The following is a 20,220-nucleotide window of genomic DNA, read 5'->3' on the forward strand; positions in this document are numbered from 1 at the left end:
GTCGTGGTGCTAAATATAAAAAATGGGCTGTGTTAATAATAATTAATAGCGTGAGGTTATCGCATGCATATATTGCCTATATGATACAGATAAGTCATAATACACTTCCACTAACAGTGCAGCAAAAACAGTGCAAGTGTCACAGTGAACACAGAACATGACAGTACAGTATAACACCAGTATACTGAGAACGCGCATTTTAGGTTTCTTATTTTGTGTTTATTGGCTACTTGCTTGATTAATATTTTACTTTGTAAATGTTTGTGTATTTTTATGGACATATGCAGGTTATTGAGCATCCTGTTGAGAGACTGCACACTGCTCTCCTGTCCACACGGAAAGACCTAATAGAAACATACCAACAATTCAGCAGACCAGAGAAGACACTTTTAGAAGAAGGACTGCTGCCTGGCAATTCACTTTTCAACCCCATCACCATTCACTCCACTCAGACTGGATTCCTGCACATCCAGAGGATCCTCAAGACTTTCAGAGTTTTTACATTAACCCGTACCGCCGTTCTCCAAGCAGTGGGCATAATACCATCTACATTCAAACTATTGGTTAGAGCACTTAGTATGTAAAACTGCTTAAATGTGTCATTTATTATTAGTAGTATATTTACATTTGTAATTTTATCACTTCAATGCACAGGCTCTTTTGGGGAAGGAGCTGTTGTGGCAGAGCAGTGTGTTGAATGGCTGAAGGACTACTGCCAGGCATTTTATTACAGACTAGTGGTCAAGCTTTTACCACCGGTAGCAGTTTCTTCAACAGCCTGTTCATTTCGCATCAACGACAACACACACAACCTTCAGCTTCATGCTGGTTAGTACTGCTGCTACTGAACTTAACCAGAACCACTGGCTGGGTCTGGGTCTAGGAAGCTTTTTAGCAACATATATAAAACGTTTGTTAATCAAAATTCACACAGAATTTATTTACTTAATGCATTTCTTGGTCATATTTTGAACATGCAAATTTATATTTGTACATTTTTTTTATACACACTACACCTCAAAACTGGGGACAGTAAGATGTATTTTTTTATGAATTTATTTTATTTAGCAGTAAATTGATCAAAAGTGACAGAAAAGACATTTGTTGCAAAATTCAACAAAGAATCAATTTTTCAGTGTGTCTTCAGCACAAAGTCAGCATATTAAAATGATTTCTGAAGGCTCATGTGACACTGAAGACTGGACTAATGGCTGCTGAAAATCAAGCTTTGCCATCACAGGAATTAATTACATTTTAAAATATATTAAAATAGAAAATAGTCATTTTAAATTGTAACAATATTTAACAATTTTACATTTTTTTTTATCAAATAAATACTGCCTTGGACAGCATAAGAGTCTTCAAAAACATTAAAAAATTTTTACCAATCCCAAACCTTTGAACAAATGTATAGTATATTTGTTATTAAAAAATACATTGATAATCTTAAATTATGATCAAAATAACTTGCTGTTCCTCTGAAGACTTTTCTGCTGAAATTACTTTTAGTAATTAGTCATTTATTAGTAAGTTATTTAGGCAACATTTTAGCAAGATTGAATTACGTTTGAGCTATATTTTGGTATGTAACACCTAATTCATCCAGTCAATGAATAAAATCTGTTTTACAAACTATATACAGTATATTATGGAAATAAGATTGGTTGCAAACAGCAATTCACACTGACTTGTAAGTAAACTTAATGCTTTCTTTATATGTTTATAGGAGACCTGTTGAATTTGAAGCCTAGAGCTGCTTTTTGCATTGTGAGGATCACCATGATCGACTTATACCCCAGAGAGTAGTGGAATTTTGTTTTTGGCCAGGCTTCTCTCACTGAAGGTCATTTTTGATTTAGTAGCCATGGTTTTGTTAATGCTGCAAATCCTATTGTAACTCGAAAGCAAAGTTGTGATTGTAGCACAGTGTCTTTTTTTATTTAATGGGATAGTTCACCCATAGATGAAAATTCTGTCATTAATTACTCACCCTCATGTCAATCCAAACCCATAAGACCTCCGTTCATCTTCAGAACACAAATTAAGATATTTTTGATGAAATCCGAGAGCTCTCTGACTCTCCATAGACAGCAAGCACCACCTAACGCCATTTTGGAGAGTATCACATGCGTCGTGATACTCTCCAAAATGGTACCAGGTTGTTGCAGAGGAGAAGAGTTGTTGAGTAAAGTTATAGTTATTTTTGTTGTATTCTCGTAGCTTTGTAAAATTACGCTTGAACTACTGATGTCACATGGACCATTTTAACGATGTCCTTACTACGTTCCTGTGCCTTGATCGTGCTGTCTATGGAGGGTCAGAGAGCTCTCGGACTTCATCAAAAATATCTTAATTTGTGGTCTTAAGGGTTTGGATCGACATGAGGGTGAATAATTAATGACAGAATTATTTGTTTTGGGTGAACTATCCCTTTAATAAACCTTTTGTTATTTTAGCACTTCAATGAAGTGTGAATCTTTTTGTTTCTATAGGATTGGGAGTATTCAGTTTTGCCCGATATGATGATCATTTTTTACCAGAGAAGCTATGCAGGACGTCTGAAGAAGAAAATTAAACAGAAGCAAGGAGACTACTCAGTGTTTGAGAATTACTACACTCCTCCAATCACTAGCACTCTCCTCCTCCGCTCCTGCAAGGTGAAATGAGATGACTTGGCTTCTAAACTGCGCAACCCTCACAAAATGCATGAATATTTTTAACGATTTGTAATACAGGCCCTTGTTGTTTCTAGACTGGACTACTGCAATGCTCTTCTGGCTGGTCTGCCATCAAACACAATCAAACCTCTACAAATGATTCAGAATGCAGCGGCACGACTGATCTTCAACGAGCCCAAAAGAGCGCATGTTACACCTCTCTTCATCTCCTTGCACTGGCTACCAGTGGCAGCTCGCATCCAGTTCAAGACACTAATGCTTGCGTACAGAACTACCACAGGCTCAGCACCCTCCTACTTCCACTCACTATTACGAACCTACATCCCCTCCAGAAGTTTGAGATCTGCTAGATTAATCGCTTTTTGTATTCCCCAATTGTAAGTCGCTTTGGATAAAAGCGTCTGCCAAATGACTAAATGTAAATGTAATACACCCAATAATATATTTCGAAAACACAAAATTATGGAAGCTTGTTTTCACCAGAGGATAAAAAAAAAGGTAATTGACACTTTTTTTTTAATCTCACAATGCTGACTTTTTTTCTCACCATTCTGAGTAATATCTCAGATTTCTGAATTTTTTTCTCACAGTTTTTGGAAAAATTGAAATGTAAACTCAAAATTGTGATTAAGTCAGTATTGAGAGATGTTAATCTCAGTTGTGAGAAAAAGTCAGATGTAAACTTAAAAAGATATGAAGTAAAGGGAACAAAAATGTCAAAATCGCAAGATGTAAACTCAGAATTATGAGGAAAAAGCCAGAATTGTGAATTCAAATTTCACAATTACCCTTTTTATTTTTTCATTATGTTGAAGAAATATGCTTTCATAGAAAACAGTTTATAAACATACTAAACGTTTTATTTGAACTCTTATTTATGCATCTGTGGTAGACCCTGACGCATGAGATTGGACATATATTCGGTGTGAAACATTGCCAGTGGCTAAACTCATGCAAGGCTCCAATCACTTAGAGGAGTCTGACCATCGACCACTTGACCTCTGCCCCATCTGTTTGCGTAAACTACAGTCTGCCATTGGATTCAAAATAGCTGACAGATACAAGGTAAGACCACACCCTTCCATAACTGACTGTAGTTTGCAGCAGTGGATATTACTATTTGAAACACTCTCTAGTAAACTGATATAACTGAACATTTGAACATCACTAACTTAAATAAATCAGTATAGTATGTTACTCTACAGGCCTTACTGCACTGGATTGAAGATGGAGCTGCCAGCAATGGACAACATTCAAAACCCACTCAAGCCTTCCAAGAGTATAAACACTGGTTGTATAAGTGCTTACGAATATTGGAAGGTGAAAAATCATGAGCCAGCCAATATGATCTTTTGCTCCCTACAAGCAATGTCAAGGCAAGTAGAGAGCATTGGTGAGAAAGCTTCTGCTGAGAAAATAAAAGTAAAAGTGTATGTAAATAGTTATTTTTATTTGTATGGATGATGTATGGATCAAACAAAAAAAAAAGTTTTATTTCTCTCTTTTGTTTGATTTTTAAATGTGAGTAAAATCAGAAAACAATTTTCAGACAACAGTCTAAAATAGTTTATTTTTCAATCTGATTTAAAGATTATAATAACAATTGTGTCTATTGTGCAGAAACAGAAGACCTCACAAAACCACATATTCACATTTCACTGAACATACAACAAATATAATTTCTTTCCATTATAAAATTCAAGTCATGTGACAGTATTTCAAATAACTAATTTAGTTTTACTAAAGAGGTAAGTGATGAAGCAGTCTTATAAGACACTTTCACATTTGAATTTGGCGTTGCATTACTTTGGAAATCCTTTGTCTTTATTTCACAGTTACATCAACCTGCGCTTTGTAAAGCCTTGCATTCACAGTTATCTCTTTATAATAGAGATGCAAATATAATCCACAGTTGATAACACTGCGTCATGAGCATCGGAAGACTAAACAACACTATTTGCATTAATAAAGTTGTTTACCTGGTTTTAGTATCCAGTTAGAAGACAGGTGTTGTAGTATACTAGTTGAAAGTTCTTTTTCAAATAGTAAAAAGGTTATTTTTAAAAATAAAGAATCAAATACCTCTTTCTAACCCTTTTCTATAACATTTACATTGTTAACCTTAGTAGCTGAATTCAGCATTATCTTTGGTCATTGCTGTTTCACAGTTTGTGCTTCTTTTGCATCTAGAATTCTAATCAACAAAAGACTTAATGTTTATAATTACAAACATTCATAACTGTGTTTTTCTAGTGTAATCATAGTTTTCATGACAGCTACTGCTAATATAGTGTACTATGAAAATCACATACAGTGCCCTCCATAAGTATTGAAACAGTAAAGACAAAATTGCTCTGTTGGCTGTGGAGTCAAGACATTTGCAAATATGATTAAAAGATGAATATGAGACAAAACTACAGAATGTCACATTTTATTATTAGCCGTTTCAACACACATGTTTTACCAAATAAAAAGAACAGCACTTTTAGAGTTCACCCCACTCATTGATGTGAGCATAAGTATTGGGACAGTTGAACATAAGGCAGATATAAAAGATTAAAAGCTATTATTTAGTTGTGAATCTTTTGCGCACAATCACAGCAGTGAGTCTGTGACCCATAGACATCACCAGACTTTCCATTTCTTTGCCCTTATAAATTCCTTGACTGAACTGGCAGGGTGTTTTGGGTCATTGTCCTGATGCAACATGAAGCACTTCCCAATGAATCTGGTGGCATTTTCTTGAATATTGGTAGGCAAGATGGTTTTGTACCCTTCAAAATTCATTCTGCTACTATCATCATACATTAAGTCATCAGTAAAGTTGAGAGGGCCTGTTCCAGAGACAGCCATGCATGCCCATGCCACGACACCACCTCCACCATGCTTTACAGATGAGGCTGTATGCTTGGGATCATTGCAGTTCCCTTTTTTTTCACCACATTTTTGCTTTCCCATACCTTAGATAACGGTTCATCTTTGTCTCATCGGTCCATAAACACAGTTCCAAAACTCTTCTGGCTCACCTTTGTGCTTTTTTGCAAACTCTAATCTTGCCTTTGTATTTTTGGTGCTGGTCAGAGGTTTGCATCTTGCTGTGTAGCATCTGTAATTCTGTGTCACAGTCTCCTGAGGACAGTAAATTGTCAGAGCATCACCCAGCTTTCTGGAAGTTGTTGGTGATTTTACAGACACATCTTTTAGGGTTAATTTTCACAGCTTTTATGATTTGTCTGTCATCAACTACTGTTGTTTTCTTAGCCGATCAGGTCTTGTTGGTTCCTGGTGGTTTCCAAACTCTTGATTTCTCCATGCCCTTTATTTTTGCTAGAGCTCTAATTGACTTCCTCTTTTCTTTTAGCATCCAAATTGCTTGCTTTTCTCTCAAAGTCAGCTCCCTCATCTTCATCCTGGTTTGTGTGTGTCATCATCGAATGCAAGATTCAGGTTGCAGAAGTAATGGATATAACTGATACGACACATTCCCTGCTTTTCTGCTTTTAATATCTGAAGAATTAATGCAACAGGACACAGCTGATCACTTAGAAAGACCTGTGAGGCAACTGTTCCAATACTTATGCTCACATCAGATAGAGGGATGAAACTCTAAAAGTGCTGAACTTCTTAGCTGGTAAAACATATATGTGTTGAATCACCCAATAATAAAATGTGACATTCTGTAGTTTTGTCTCATATTCATCTTTTAATCATATTTGTAAATGTCTTGACTCCACAGCCAACTGAGCAATTTTGTCTTTACTGTTCCAATACTTTTGGAGGGCACTGTATATGATCTCGGTGTATAAACTACGTTTGCACATCTTAAACGGTTAGTTCACCCAAAAATGAAAATTCTGTCATCTTTTACACATCCTCATGCCATTCCAACCTCCACACCAATGAAACTTTCATTTTCACATATTAACATCAACATACATATATATAGAGCACATAAAATATGGTAAACGGAAACTCAACAGCACTTGGGGAAAAAGTGAGAAAAAAACCTAATTGGTTCTTGTGCGTCAATGATGACTGATTTTTCATTTTTGGGTGAACTAACCCTTTAAGCGATTATTATAAATCATAATGTTGTTATATTTTAGTACTAGTTGTAAAAGTTTTCCTATGTTATCACCAGGTCTGATAGTTCCTAAAGTCCTGCTAAATTCACCAAAGGAAGTCAAGACTTAATATCTTGATTGTCCACTTCTAGAATTTCCTCTGGTTTGTCTTTGGACACTTGCTCCACTATGGGGTTATTCTGTCCATTGTCCTTCCTGAAGCACAGTTGACCTGTCTTAGCTGGACGTACGAGCCCAAGGAAGATGGCACCTAGTCCCATTCCCGCAGCACAGGAGTAGAATGCAGCCCTGTAATTTTGTGCAACATCCACAAGGACACCTAGAATATTTGAGAAGGAAATGCAGTAAGTTGCTTGTTCGGGGAGTTTTGCATTCTACTGTATACAGGTACACCTAAAAAAATTGGAATATCATGAAAAAGTTCATTTTTTCTTTTAACATTTCAAAAAGTGAAACTTTCATATATTTTAGATTCATTACATGTAAAGTAAAACATTTCAAAAGTTTTAATTTTGATGATTAGAGCTTACAGCTCATGAAAGTCAAAAATCAGTATCTCAAAATACTAGAATATTTACATTTGAGTTTCAATTAATGACCATCCATACAGTATAAATTCCGGGTATCTCTTGTTCTTTGAAACCACAATAATGGGGAAGACTGCTGACTTGGCAATGATCCAGAAGACGAACATTGACACCCTCCACAAAGAGGGTAAGTCACAGAGGGTCATTACTGAAAGGTGTGGCTGTTTACAGAGTGCTGTATCAAAGCATATTAAATGCAAAGTTGACTGGAAGGAAGTATTTGGGTAGGAAAAGGTGCACAAGCAACAGGGATGACCACAAGCTTGAGAATACTGCCAAGCAAAGCTGATTCAAACACTTGGGAGAGCTTCACAATTAGTGGACTGAAGCTGGAGTCAGTGCATCAAGACTCACCACGCTCAGACGTCTTCAGGAAAAGGGCTACCAAGCCACTTCTGAAACAGAAACATCGTCAGAAGCATCTTACCTGGGCTAAGGAGAAAAAGAACTGGACTGTTGCTCAGTGGTCCAAAGTCCTCTTTTCAGATGAAAGTAAATTTTGCATTTCATTTGGAAATCAAGGTCCCAGATTCTGGAGGAAGAGTGGAGAGGCACAGAATCCATGTTGCTTGAAGTCCAGTGTGAAGTTTCCACAGTCAGTGATGATTTGGGCTGCCATGTCATCTGCTGGTGTTGGTCCACTGTGTTTTCTGAAGTCCACAGTCAACACAGCCATCTACCAGGAAATTTTAGAGCACTTCATGCTTCCTTCTGCTGACAAGCTTCATGGAGATGCTGATTTCATTTCAGCAGGACTTGGCACCTGCCAACACTACCAAAAGTACCAAAAGCTGGTTCAGTGACCATGGTGTTACTGTGCTTGATTGGCCAGCAAACTCGCCTGACCTGAACCCCATAGAGACTATTGTCAAGAGGAAGACGAGAGACACCAGACCCAACAACGCAGATGACCTGAAGGCCGCTATCAAAGCAACCTGGGCTTCCATTACACCTGAGCAGTGCCACAGGCTGATTGCCTCCATGCCACGCCGCATTGATGCAGTAATTCATGCAAAAGGAGGCCCAACCAAGTATTGAGTGCATAGAAATGAACATACTTTTCAGACGTCTGACATTTCTGTTTAAAATATCCTTTTTTTTATTGAACGTATGTAATATTCTAGTTTTCTGAGATACTGAATTTTGGGTTTTCATTATCTGTAAGCTATAATCATCAAAATTTCAAGAAATAAAGGCTTGAAATATTTCACTCTATGTGTAATAAATATATATAATATATGGGGTTCACTTTCTGAAATGAGTGACAAAAAATATTGACCTTTTTCACGTTATTCTAATTTTTTGAGATGTACCTGTATACACTGAATCCTGAAAAATATAGCCTGGTACTGTATATTAAACAGCACAACTGTTTTCAACATTGAGTAATAAAAAATGCAATATTAAATGTTTCTTGTGCACCAAAACAGCAAATTAGATTGATTTCTTAAGGATCATATGACACTGAGTAATGGTTTCTGAAAATTCAGCTTTGCCATCACAGAAATAAATTATATTTTAAAAACACTGCTCAAAAAATTTAAGGAAACACTTAAATCATACAATTATGGATCTCAATGAATAAAATTGTGTAATTTGTTGAGAACAAAATTATGTGACAATGGTCAATGGAAACACAAATAATCAACCCACTGAGGGCTGGATTCAAAATCGCATCGAAAATCAAAGCATAAAATTTAAATTACCTGCTGACTGAACTTGCATGAATTTCCCCAAAGTAACTCAAAATGTAAGTCCGTAGTGTGTGTGGCCCCCACGTGCCAGTATGCACTCCTGACAACATTTAGGCATGCTACTGATGAGATGAAGGATGTCCTAGGACATTTCCTGCCAGACCTGGATCAGGGCATCAGTGAGCTCCTGGACATTCTCCTGGTGCTCCTTAATGGCTTGGGATGCTCTGACACAACGTCCCAGAGGTTCTCAATTGGATTCAGGTGTGGGGAACATGAGGGCCAGTCAATGTCATTAATACCTTTTTCATCCAGAAACTGCCTACACACTCTGACCACATGAGCCCAGGTATTGCACCAGGAGGAGTCCAGGGCCCACTGCACCAGCGTAAGTTCTGACAGTGGCTCTGAGGATTTTTTCCCGGGACCTAACAGCATGGGTACTGTTGGCTAGCAAATAGAGGTCTGTGCGACCCTCCAAGGATATTCCATTACTGACCCACCACCGAAAAGGTCATGCTGGATTATGCTGTAGGCAGCAATATGTTCTCCATGGCATATACAGACTCTTTCAAGTCTGTCACATGAGCTCAGTGTGAACCTGCTCTGATCCCTGAAGAGAATGGGACACCAATGGCAGATCTGCCAATTCTGGTGTTCACTGGCATATGCCAATCAAGCTGCATGGTGCTAGCACAGGTCCCACAACAGGACCCTCATGCTGCCCTAATGCCACCCTCTGGCAGATTGTTTCTGTCAGTTTGGTCAGAAGTACACACCAGTAGCCTGCTAGAGGCCATTTTGGAGGGCTCTGGCAGTGCTCCTCCTGTTCCTCCTTGCACAAAGGATCAGATAGCAGTCCTGCTGCTGGGTCCTCCATACCTCTCTATGCCAGTCCTTTCTACAGCCCTGTCCAGCTCTCCTCGTGTAATGGCCTGTCTCCAATTATCTCCTCAGTGCTCATGAGACTGTGCTGGGAGACACACCAAACTTCCTTGTGATGGCTTATATAGATGTACCATCTAGGAGGATCTGGACTACCTGTGCAATCTGATTGGGTTGCAGGTACTGCCTCGTGCTACAAGTAGTGAGAAGAACCGTAAAACAAAACACAAAACTAAAGACAAATCAGTCAGGAAGGATAACGAGAGAGCAATTATCTGTGGCTACCAACTGCAAAACCATTCGCTTTTTGAGGGTGGTCTTGTTTTTGCCTCTCCAGTGCACCTGTTGTCACTTTCATTTGCACCAAAGCAGGAGAAACTGATTCTCAGTCACTTATGCTTCCTAACTGGACAGATTGATACCCTTGAAGTTTAAATGACTTGATGTTATGATTGTGATTAAGTGTTCCATTTTTTAGCAGTGTATATTACAGTAGAAAACAGTCATTAATTTAGAATTCGAAAAAATGTGGAACATTAAAAAAAAATCATACCAACCCCAAAACTTTGAATGATAGCGCAAAACATTTAATACTTCTTACCTCCTAATGGTGGACCAGCCAGTCCTGCGAAGCTCTGAATACAGACGTAGACGCCTACAGCTAAGGGCATCCTCTGGATCCCTACAACATCGTCCTCTGCCAACATTGGGATGTGTGCGGATGCAATGTTCCCAAGTAAGAAGCCGTAAAGCACACAGCACACCGCCAGTCCCCAGAAGCCATTTACCACAGTAAACAACATCAGCACCAGGCACATCAGTGACACGCATCCAAGAAGTACGTAGATCTTCCTGATACGCCCTCCGTTCAGGACCCATCCAATGGAGAGACGTCCAAAGATCTCAGCAATGGCCATTGTTGACAGCATATAGGCAGCCTTGTCCCTCTTGGTACCCAAACTGACGCTGAGCTCCACCACATACAACTGTGGGGCGAAAAAGCCCAGTGTTGCAAAAAGGCCAAAGGCTGAATAACATAAGAAACTGCCTTCTTTTAGTACAGTCAGATCCAAGAGCTTATTTTTGGTTGATACGTCCTGTTGTTTTGGAGGGATCTGAAGTGGTTCCGCTTCTCTCTGTTCCTTCCCAGATTTGACACCCAGTTTCAGCTCATCAAGTGACTGTACACCTGAATCTCCAGAGCTAGCAAAGCCTTGCATTTGTTCTTCAGGAAGAGAGCATGTGAACTTCTGCTCAGTTCCTGTTGGAGAAGTCTTAGGTTTAATGACTATGGGACAGAGCAGAGCCCCACAGATAATAGTGATGCCCTGTAACGTTCCAATCACCACCATTGTGTTCCTCCAGCCAATGAAGTTCTTAAGAGCTGTGAAGGCTGCAGAAACAAGAAAGCAATATGTTTGACTCTGTGTGTTACAATTATGAAACACTTATTTTAACATAATGACACATAATATGTGATGATATTACATTGCAGATGAGCATGCCTGCCCTCACCTGGAGCAAAAGCAAATATAGCAAATGACTCTCCAGTGGAGGCCATGGCTGTGACCACAGAACGACGTCTGCTGAAGTACTGGGACAAGATTGTGACGGTTGGCAGAAATGTCAGACAGTAGCCCAGTCCTACAGAAAGGAAGAGGCATCTAAAAATCATTAGATGCTTTGTTCATCTTGGTTTTGCTTTTAGTTAGTAAATCAAACTTCTTAATCAAACATATAAATTACTAGTTTTTATTGTAAAATGTATATACTTACAGACAATCCTGGAGCAGTTTAGTTATAAACATAATTTTTTTGTTGTTGTTATCCTTTATTTTACCACGATAGAGTTCATTACAGTTATAATAAAGTTAATTAAAAAATAATAATAATGAAAAGGGATCCAATGTTTCAGACTTATACAGGTATGATATTTCCTCTGCATATATTTCTGTTCTTGTTCTCTTTTTGATCCTTCGGAAATAATTCAAATATGATCGATATGGTGCTCAAACAACATTTTATCAAACAACTTATTATCAATGTTGAACATGACTGCTGCATAATATTTTTGTGAAGACCGTGATACATGTTTTTTCAAGGTTCCTGGAAGAATAGAAGGATCGAAAGAACAGCATTTATTTGAAATAGAAAACGTTCGGGACGTTATAAATGTATTTACTGTAACTTTTCATCAATTTAAAGGGATAGTTCACCAAAAAACTAAATTTACCCCATGATTTTCTCACCCTCAAGCCATGGGTGTATGACTCTCTTCTTTCAGACTAATACAATCAGAGTTATTAAACAAATATATCCTGGCTCTTCCTAGCTTTATCATGGCAGTGAATGGTGGTCGAGATTTTGAAGCCCAAAAATAGTGCATCCATCTATCAAAAAAAATACTCCACGTGGCTCTGGGTGTAACGGAACAGTCCACACAGAGGTAAGTAAAACAATCGGTGCTTTATTCAGGTACTCAGTCACACAACAGCGGTGATAGCTTTTCCAACCCAGGTGAGTCACACTACGTGCGGATAGTGGTGATTGGTGATTCTTAGAATGTCTCTCTTGTCTTGGCAGGTCTCTGGAGATCGGTGTGCCAGGACTACGGAAGGTAGCGGACAGCCACAACAGCCAAACAGGATCTGATGATGGAGAGGGAACGGAGAAGGACAAGGCAGAAGGTAAGTAGCAGGTAAGTAATGATAAGAGAGGTATACTCAGCACTAGGGCTTCGTAGGGCGTCGGTCCTTGTCGCAGGTACAAGATCGGACACTGAGTGATCTAGTGAAGGTGCTTATATGTGGCTGGTGATGATGGTGATAATGAGGTGCAGGTGCTGGTGATTAATAATCAGGTGAGGTGGAGCGAGGTAATTGGCTGTGCGAGGAGCCTGGTCCTTCTGTGACAGTACCCCCCCTCCCCACGGACCGCTCCTGAGGGCCGACCTCGGCGTCGTGGTGGTCTGCCTCGGCCTCGAAGTGCAGGACAATCTGGATGAGCAGCATGAAAGTCCTCTAGTAGGCTGGGATCAAGAACATCATCCTTGGGGATCCAAGACCGTTCCTCCGGGCCGTAACCTTCCCAGTCCACCAAGTACTCCAGTCTGCCACCACGATGCCGGGAGTTTAAGATGTCATGAACCTTGTAGATGGCCCCGTCGATGATAAGCGGGAGAGGGGGTTCCTCATCAGGACCAGGCTCTGGGGAAACAGAGGGATAGTAGGGTTTTAGAAGAGAGACATGGAATGTAGGATGGATTTTGTAATGTGCCGGAAGTTGTAATTTGTACGTGACCGGGTTGACCTGTTCCAAGATGTTGAAGGGGCCAACGAATCTGGGACTCAACTTGCGGCTAGGCAGGCGCATCCTAATGTCCCGTGTAGAAAGCCATACCTTTTGACCCGGCAGGTAAGTGGGAGTTGGAGATCGACGGGCATCTGCGGTGATCTTCTGCCTGCGCACAGCCTGCTGCAAGTGATGGTGTGCGGAGTCCCAGACTCCCTCGCTCTCTTGGAACCAGTGATTCACTGCAGGAACATCCGAGGGTTCCCCGGACCACGGGAACAGGGGAGGCTGGAAACCGAGTACGCACTGGCAGGGAGTGAGTCCAGTAGAGGCTTGCCGGAGAGAGTTCTGGGCGTACTCGGCCCAGCCAAGGAACTGGTTCCAGGAGTTCTGGCGGCTATGACAGAAGGTTCTCAGGAATCGCCCTATTTCCTGGATTTTTCGTTCAGTCTGCCCATTTGACTGTGGGTGGTATCCGGAGGTTAGACTGATGGTCACACTTAGGAGAGAAAAGAAGGCTTTCCAGACACGGGAGATGAATTGGGGTCCACTGTCGGATACAATGTCTTCGGGGAGACCAAAATATCTGAATACGTGGTTGAAGAGGAGTTCAGCTGTTTGCATGGCAGTGGGTAGCCCAGGCAGAGGAATGAGTCGAGTAAACTTGGAAAATCGGTCAATAATAACCAGGATGCATGTGTGGTTGTCGGATGGTGGCAGGTCGGTTATGAAATCTACTCCTAAGTGTGACCAGGGGCGATTAGGAATGGGTAGAGGTATTAACTTGCCAGCAGGAAGATGTCGGGAACTTTTGGCCTTGGCGCACTCTGGGCAGCCCTGAACGAACCTTCTCACATCCCTAGCCATGTTAGGCCACCAGAAGCGTTCTTTTAGCAGCGAGAGAGTTGCGTTGGCCCCTGGGTGACCAGTACCAAGAGATGTGTGAGAAGAGTGAATGAGGGGAGTGCGCTGTGTCCGAGGAACATATTGGTGGTCTGGAGGACAGCCCGGCGGATTGGCTGGAGGAGTGTCTGAGACGACTGGTGGAGAGGACCAGGCAATGGGGTTCACAATTATGTTGGTGGGTAGAATACGTTCTGGCTCATCGGTAGGCTCCTCTGGAGAATGAATTCATGATAGAGCATCGGCTTTGATATTCCGAGTACCTGGGCGATATGAAATCTGGAAGTTGAACCGGGTGAAGAATAGAGCCCAGCGGGCTTGACGGGGGTTGAGACGCCTGGCCTCACGGAGGTATTCTAGGTTCTTATGATCAGTGAGTACAGTGAATGATTGAGATGCTCCCTCTAGCCAGTGTCTCCACTCCTCCAAGGCTAACTTGATAGCTAGTAGCTCACGGTTGCCGATGTCATAATTCCTCTCCGCCGGGCTGAGTTTTTTGGAGAAGAAGGCGCATGGATGGAGTTTAGGAGGTTTCCCCTGCTGCTGGGACAATACCGCACCAACCCCAGTGGTTGAGGCGTCAACTTCCACAATAAACGGGGAGTTCGGGTCTGGATGGACTAGGAGTGGTGCCGTGGTGAAGGCCTCTTTGAGACGGTTAAATGCATTGGTGGCATTGATATCCCAGGATAGGGTCTTCTTACTGCCCCGCAGGAGATCTGTGAGAGGACTGGTGATGGTACTGTAATTAGAGATGAAGCGACGGTAGAAGTTTGAAAATCCAAGAAAACGTTGCAGCTCTTTGATGGTGGTTGGACGTGGCCAGGTGGCGATGGCTTCCACCTTCCTCCTGTCCATACGGGTGCCACCTTGATTTATGATGTAACCGAGGAAATGGGTTGAAGACTGGTGGAAGAGACATTTTTCGGCCTTGAGGTACAATTGAAATTTCCGGAGTTGTTGGAGGACCTCCGCAACGTGGTGGCGATGTTCGGCCAGGCTCCGGGAATAAATGAGGATGTCGTCGATGTAAACGATGACGAATCGATGTAGAAACTCCCGGAGCACCTCATGCATAAAGCCCTGGAAGACAGAGGGGGCGTTGACAAGTCCATAGGGCATAACCCGATACTCGTAGTGACCAGTAGGGGTGATAAAGGCTGTTTTCCATTCGTCCCCCTCTCTTATGCGGATGAGGTTGTACGCACTGCGGAGGTCCAGTTTGGTGAAGATGGTGGCACCGCGGAGTTGTTCGAGAGCCGCCGGGACAAGAGGAAGGGGATATCTGTATTTGACGGTGATTTGGTTTAGTTTACGGTAATCAATGCAGGGTCTTAAGCCTCCATCTTTCTTGGCGACAAAGAAGAAACTGGATGCAGCAGGGGAAGTGGATGGTACAATATATCCCTGGTTGAGGGCCTCCTCAATATACTCCTCCATCGCCTTCTGTTCAGGGAGAGAGAGGGGATAAATCTTACCCCGTGGTACTGGTTCACCCGGAACTAGGTCTATTGCACAGTCCCATGGCCGATGAGGTGGTAAACGTGATGCGCGCTTAGGGCAGAAAACGTCGCGGAATGCTTCATAATCCGGGGGAATTTCCACCGATTGCTTCTCCACCGGGCTCTCGATACTGGTCGTCTGGAGTGGAAGATCTTGGGTCTTAGGTGATTGTGGTTTGGGTAAATGTGGGAAGCAACGAGGGAAGCAATTAGTACCCCATCTTAGGACCTCTCCCGAGGTCCAGGATAAAATGGGGTTATGTTTCACCAGCCAGGGTCGACCTAAAACAATATCGACGGTGGATTCTTCTAAAAGGAGCAAATGGATGGATTCGTGATGTAACAGTCCAAGACGAAGTGACAGGGGACCTACACTATATTTAACTAGACGGCGGGTGAGTGGCGTACCTGTTATGGCTTGGATTTGGTAAGAGGTCTCGGTCGCAACGGGAGTGAGCTTGAGCTGACGGCAGAGCCTTCCCGAGATGAAGTTCCCCGCTGAACCGGAGTCAAGGAGGACTGTGACGGGTATGAGGTGAGTATCGAGGACAATATTAGCACAGGTAGATAAGGGATTCATCTTGTCGACTTGGGGTTGAACGCCACTTACCAGAAGTCTAGGTGGTCGAAGGGTGCAGGACTGGATATCATGCTCGGAGCTTCCACAGTATAGGCACAAACCATTGTTGATGCGACGTTGTCGTTCAGTAGGGGACAGATGAAAGGAGTCTGTCTGCATGGGTTCCGGTCGAGCCTCTGGCTGGCGAGGGGGAGGAGTGTCAACGGTAGATGTGGATTCCATGGAGACAGCCTTCATACGATTGGAACATCGGATTGCGAGTTGAACGAATTTCTCTAGCCCATAAGTGTCGTCGTAAGCGGCCAGCTGATACTGGAGACGAGAATTCAAACCTTGACGAAAGGCTGTGATGAGCGATGGTTCATTCCAGCCGCTCGCGGCTGCGAGGGTGCGAAACTTCAGGGAATACTGGCGAATATCCATGGTTCCCTGTCTAAGTTTATATAACTGCTCACCAACCGTAGAATCACCCGGGGAGTTGCTGAAGACTTCTTTAAAGTGGGCGAGGAATTGAGGATATGACTGTGTAGCAGGTCCAGCCTGACTAAGGATCGTCTCAGCCCATCTCAGCGCCGGGCCCGTGAGGGAAGTGATTATAAAGGCTATTTTAGCTTGATCAGTAGAGAACATCTGCGGGTGTAAATCAATAGTTAAAGAGCACTGAAGCAGGAAACCGTTGCACTCCTCCGGATCACCTGAGTAGGGCGCTGGTCGGGCCATGGGACTGGCGAACATTATAGGTGAAGAAGAGGTTGTTGCGGAAGTGACTGAGGTAGGTGCAGAGACCGGTCGTGGTGGTGAGGAAGGACGGATAAGTATCCTCCTGAGTGTGTCAACCAATTCCTGAAATGGGTCGCTCGTACTCATCCTTTAAGCCTTCTTGGTCCGATCTTCTGTATCGGAACAGTCCACACAGAGGTAAGTAAAACAATCGGTGCTTTATTCAGGTGCTCAGTCACACAACAACGGTGATAGCTTTTCCAACCCAGGTGAGTCACACTACGTGCGGATAGTGGTGATTGGTGATCGGTGATTCTTAGAATGTCTCTCTTGTCTTGGCAGGTCTCTGGAGATCGGTGTGCCAGGACTACGGAAGGTAGCGGACAGCCACAACAGCCAAACAGGATCTGATGATGGAGAGGGAACGGAGAAGGACAAGGCAGAAGGTAAGTAGCAGGTAAATAATGATAAGAGAGGTATACTCAGCACTAGAGCTTCGTAGGGCGTCGGTCCTTGTCGCAGGTACAAGATCGGACACTGAGTGATCTAGTGAAGGTGCTTATATGTGGCTGGTGATGATGGTGATAATGAGGTGCAGGTGCTGGTGATTAATAATCAGGTGAGGTGGAGCGAGGTAATTGGCTGTGCGAGGAGCCTGGTCCTTCTGTGACACTGGGGGGTTAATAAAGGCCTTCTGAAGTGAATCGATGTGTTTGTTTTACTAAACTCACTAAACTTACTAACTAAAATGTTTGAACATTTGTGTATGTATAGTAGCCTACAAGGCTTTACCTACCTGTCACAATCCCAATAGTGAGGTACATCTGATTGATGGAGCTGGTGAAAGCTGTTGAGATTGTGCCCAGAGATATGAGAAATCCTCCAAACATCACAACTGGCTGGAAGCCAAATCGATTACTCAGCACTGATGATAATGGAGCTGAAGAGACATGGATGGCAAAGTTACATAAATGAACCTATATAAAAAAAGAGTAAACATACAGTTCAGAGTCGTCAAACTAGCAAGTTATTTTTTACAATTCCAAAATTTTAAGTAACAGTTACAAACCTTACCTGTGAAAGTCATAACAAAGACACATATTGAAATGATCCATGATACTCGACTGTTGCTCTCGCCAAAGTCACTCATTAAGTCCTTGAGAAAAATCCCAAAACTTTTGATAACCCCGTAAGTGAACACCTCCACCAGGAAAAAGGCCACAGCCACAATCCAACCCCAACCACCATCTGGGACCTCGGAGTACACTTTAGAGCCAAGACAGCCTTTTAGTCGGAAAATCCACAGTGCCATTTTAACCTGCGACCTGTGAATGTGACAAAAAAAAAAAAAAAAGGTAAGATTAAGGTAAGCTATAGTGAGTAAATAAGTGAATGAACTTTTACAGCCACTCAGATCCATCAGTATAAACTGTATTTGGGCACAACCATGATCATTCCCACTTGTAAAGAGACGTTTAATTGAAAAAACGTAATAATTCTATAAAACGTGAGACAACTGCAATATCAGCTATTAAATTAGTTTAACCATTTCATGGATCAGCTTTTGGGACAGAGGTTTCTGTTAAGTTCAATTTCTGATGTGTGCTAGAGACCAGTGTTGTTATTGTTAACTAAAATAAAGCTGAACTAAATTTATCATATTGATCATATATCACAATATATGTAAATATTTATATAAATTACTCACCTAACATTATACAAAACTTAGTCAAAAACGTTATTGCTTTAACTTCTCAAAGCATCTTTAACAGCACACCTGTAACGTAACTGTCACAAATAAACATTTATTAAACATATATTAAGTTTAGTTCATTTAAAAATGTTTGTTCATCTTTTAATACGTTTGAATTTTTAATAACTTTGTACGTTATCAAAAGCAAGGTGAGTCAGCATATATTTTTTTCAACCATCTTACACCACCTGCTGCTCCATCATGAATCCAGCAAGAACGTGTTTTCTCAGCTTCTTGTCATATGGTTGTTAATATGGTCAGGACCTCTATATAAATATAAATGTGTGGTTTTGTGTCTTCCTGCATATATATGTGTGTGGCGCGCGCACTACCTGACCCATGTGAATTGTTTAACTTCTTTAGTAGTAGTCATTTAATCATTGATATATTGTAACATTGAACAGTCAGAACGACAAAAAAAATAAAAAAATGCATACCTTATCCTGTCAGTGAGAGGAATGTTGTTACTCCACTGCTGTACTGTAGTCCATGTGGTGCTGCTTCCACTGTCTCAAACACTGAGCTCCTCTATGGTGGGAGGTTACAGCTGTTGAGTAAGTTGAGGATTGGTTTACAGTCGATGCTGAATGAAAGGCCACACCAGCAACCCCCATTTCCCTTGAGCTGGAATGTCAAAGGAGCATGCTGTCTCTTCATAGTGTAAAGTGGGAGCTGCAGGAGTGACTGTGCTGAATGGTTAAAACGGACTGGTGCACAAGGGAAAGTTTGTTATATAACAGTTATCAAGTTCTGCTCAAACACAACAGTGAAAAGGCTCTCCATAGAGACTTCCAAGGTGCTTTATGCTATGAAAATCTGCAACTTCAGATAGTGTTTGGTTCCTATGTGATTATAGCATACTGTTAGTTTGACCGATCTTTACTGATCATATCATTATTACATTCTACATTACATACTGCCTTTTACATTACATTAGTAAATTCATGTAATTCAGGGGTCTTCAGTCTTCTTCAAGATGAGAAATCCTTGGTTGATAAAAAGATGAAGCAGGATCCATTACATATTAACGTGTTTACTTTTAGTTAACATAGTATTATATTTTGTTTAATGCATACTTTATTTTTGAACTCAAATAATATTTGCCCCCCTATGCTGGCCCCCTACTATATTAGTTTTTATTCATTTTTAGTTTATTTGATATTAGTATTTTGTTTTTATTTCTGATTTGTTTTTTTTGTTTTTTTTTCATTTTAGTAATTTTGTTGTGCGTTTTGTCATTTTTAAATGTCTACATATTTTATTTCAGTTTCAGTTTTTATTATTTTAGTACATCAAGTTAAAATGAAAATGAGACAGCTGAAATAAAATAATATGAGAAAATAAATAACATAAAATAATATTTTTTAAAATATTTAATTTCAAGTAACAAAAATGTTTTAATTTTAGTTAACTATAATAATAACCCCCATTGTTTTTATTAATCATGCTGTTTTTATAGCTGTTTTCCCCTTGTCTGAGTATGCTAATTAACAATCAGTGTAATAGTAATTATGTGTCAAATAAATCATAATTTAAATGTCG

General features: G+C 41.1%; 2 protein-coding genes across 3 annotated transcripts; one reads left to right on the top strand and one right to left on the bottom strand.

The window, feature by feature from the left end:
* Positions 1–281: 281 nt before the first annotated feature.
* Positions 282–4,012, top strand: amz2 (archaelysin family metallopeptidase 2; the record flags this gene model as incomplete). The annotated part of the gene is given in 10 exon segments (XM_079398530.1): positions 282–444; positions 447–563; positions 655–828; positions 1,727–1,803; positions 1,807–1,843; positions 2,493–2,530; positions 2,532–2,657; positions 3,571–3,622; positions 3,625–3,743; positions 3,884–4,012. Coding segments are annotated over 10 exon segments (1,032 nt in total).
* A 2,713-nt stretch (positions 4,013–6,725) lies between these two features.
* Positions 6,726–19,217, bottom strand: slc16a6a (solute carrier family 16 member 6a). Of its 2 annotated transcripts, XM_079397801.1 has the most exons (6): positions 19,116–19,217; positions 18,000–18,250; positions 17,722–17,865; positions 11,445–11,573; positions 10,531–11,322; positions 6,726–7,082 (listed from the first exon to the last, which is right to left on the bottom strand). In XM_079397801.1, exons 2-6 carry the CDS (start codon positions 18,235–18,237, stop codon positions 6,862–6,864), a joined length of 1,524 nt encoding a protein of 507 aa, XP_079253927.1. In that variant the 5' UTR covers positions 18,238–18,250; positions 19,116–19,217; the 3' UTR covers positions 6,726–6,861. The 2 variants fall into 2 exon arrangements, with proteins under 2 accessions (XP_079253927.1, XP_079253928.1); XM_079397802.1 differs by lacking the exon at positions 19,116–19,217 and having other exon boundaries at positions 17,722–17,902; positions 18,000–18,130.
* Between the last annotated feature and the right edge of the window lie 1,003 nt (positions 19,218–20,220).

This window comes from Barbus barbus (assembly GCF_936440315.1).
Source record: "Barbus barbus genome assembly, chromosome: 38".
Taxonomy (NCBI): Eukaryota; Metazoa; Chordata; class Actinopteri; order Cypriniformes; family Cyprinidae; genus Barbus; species Barbus barbus.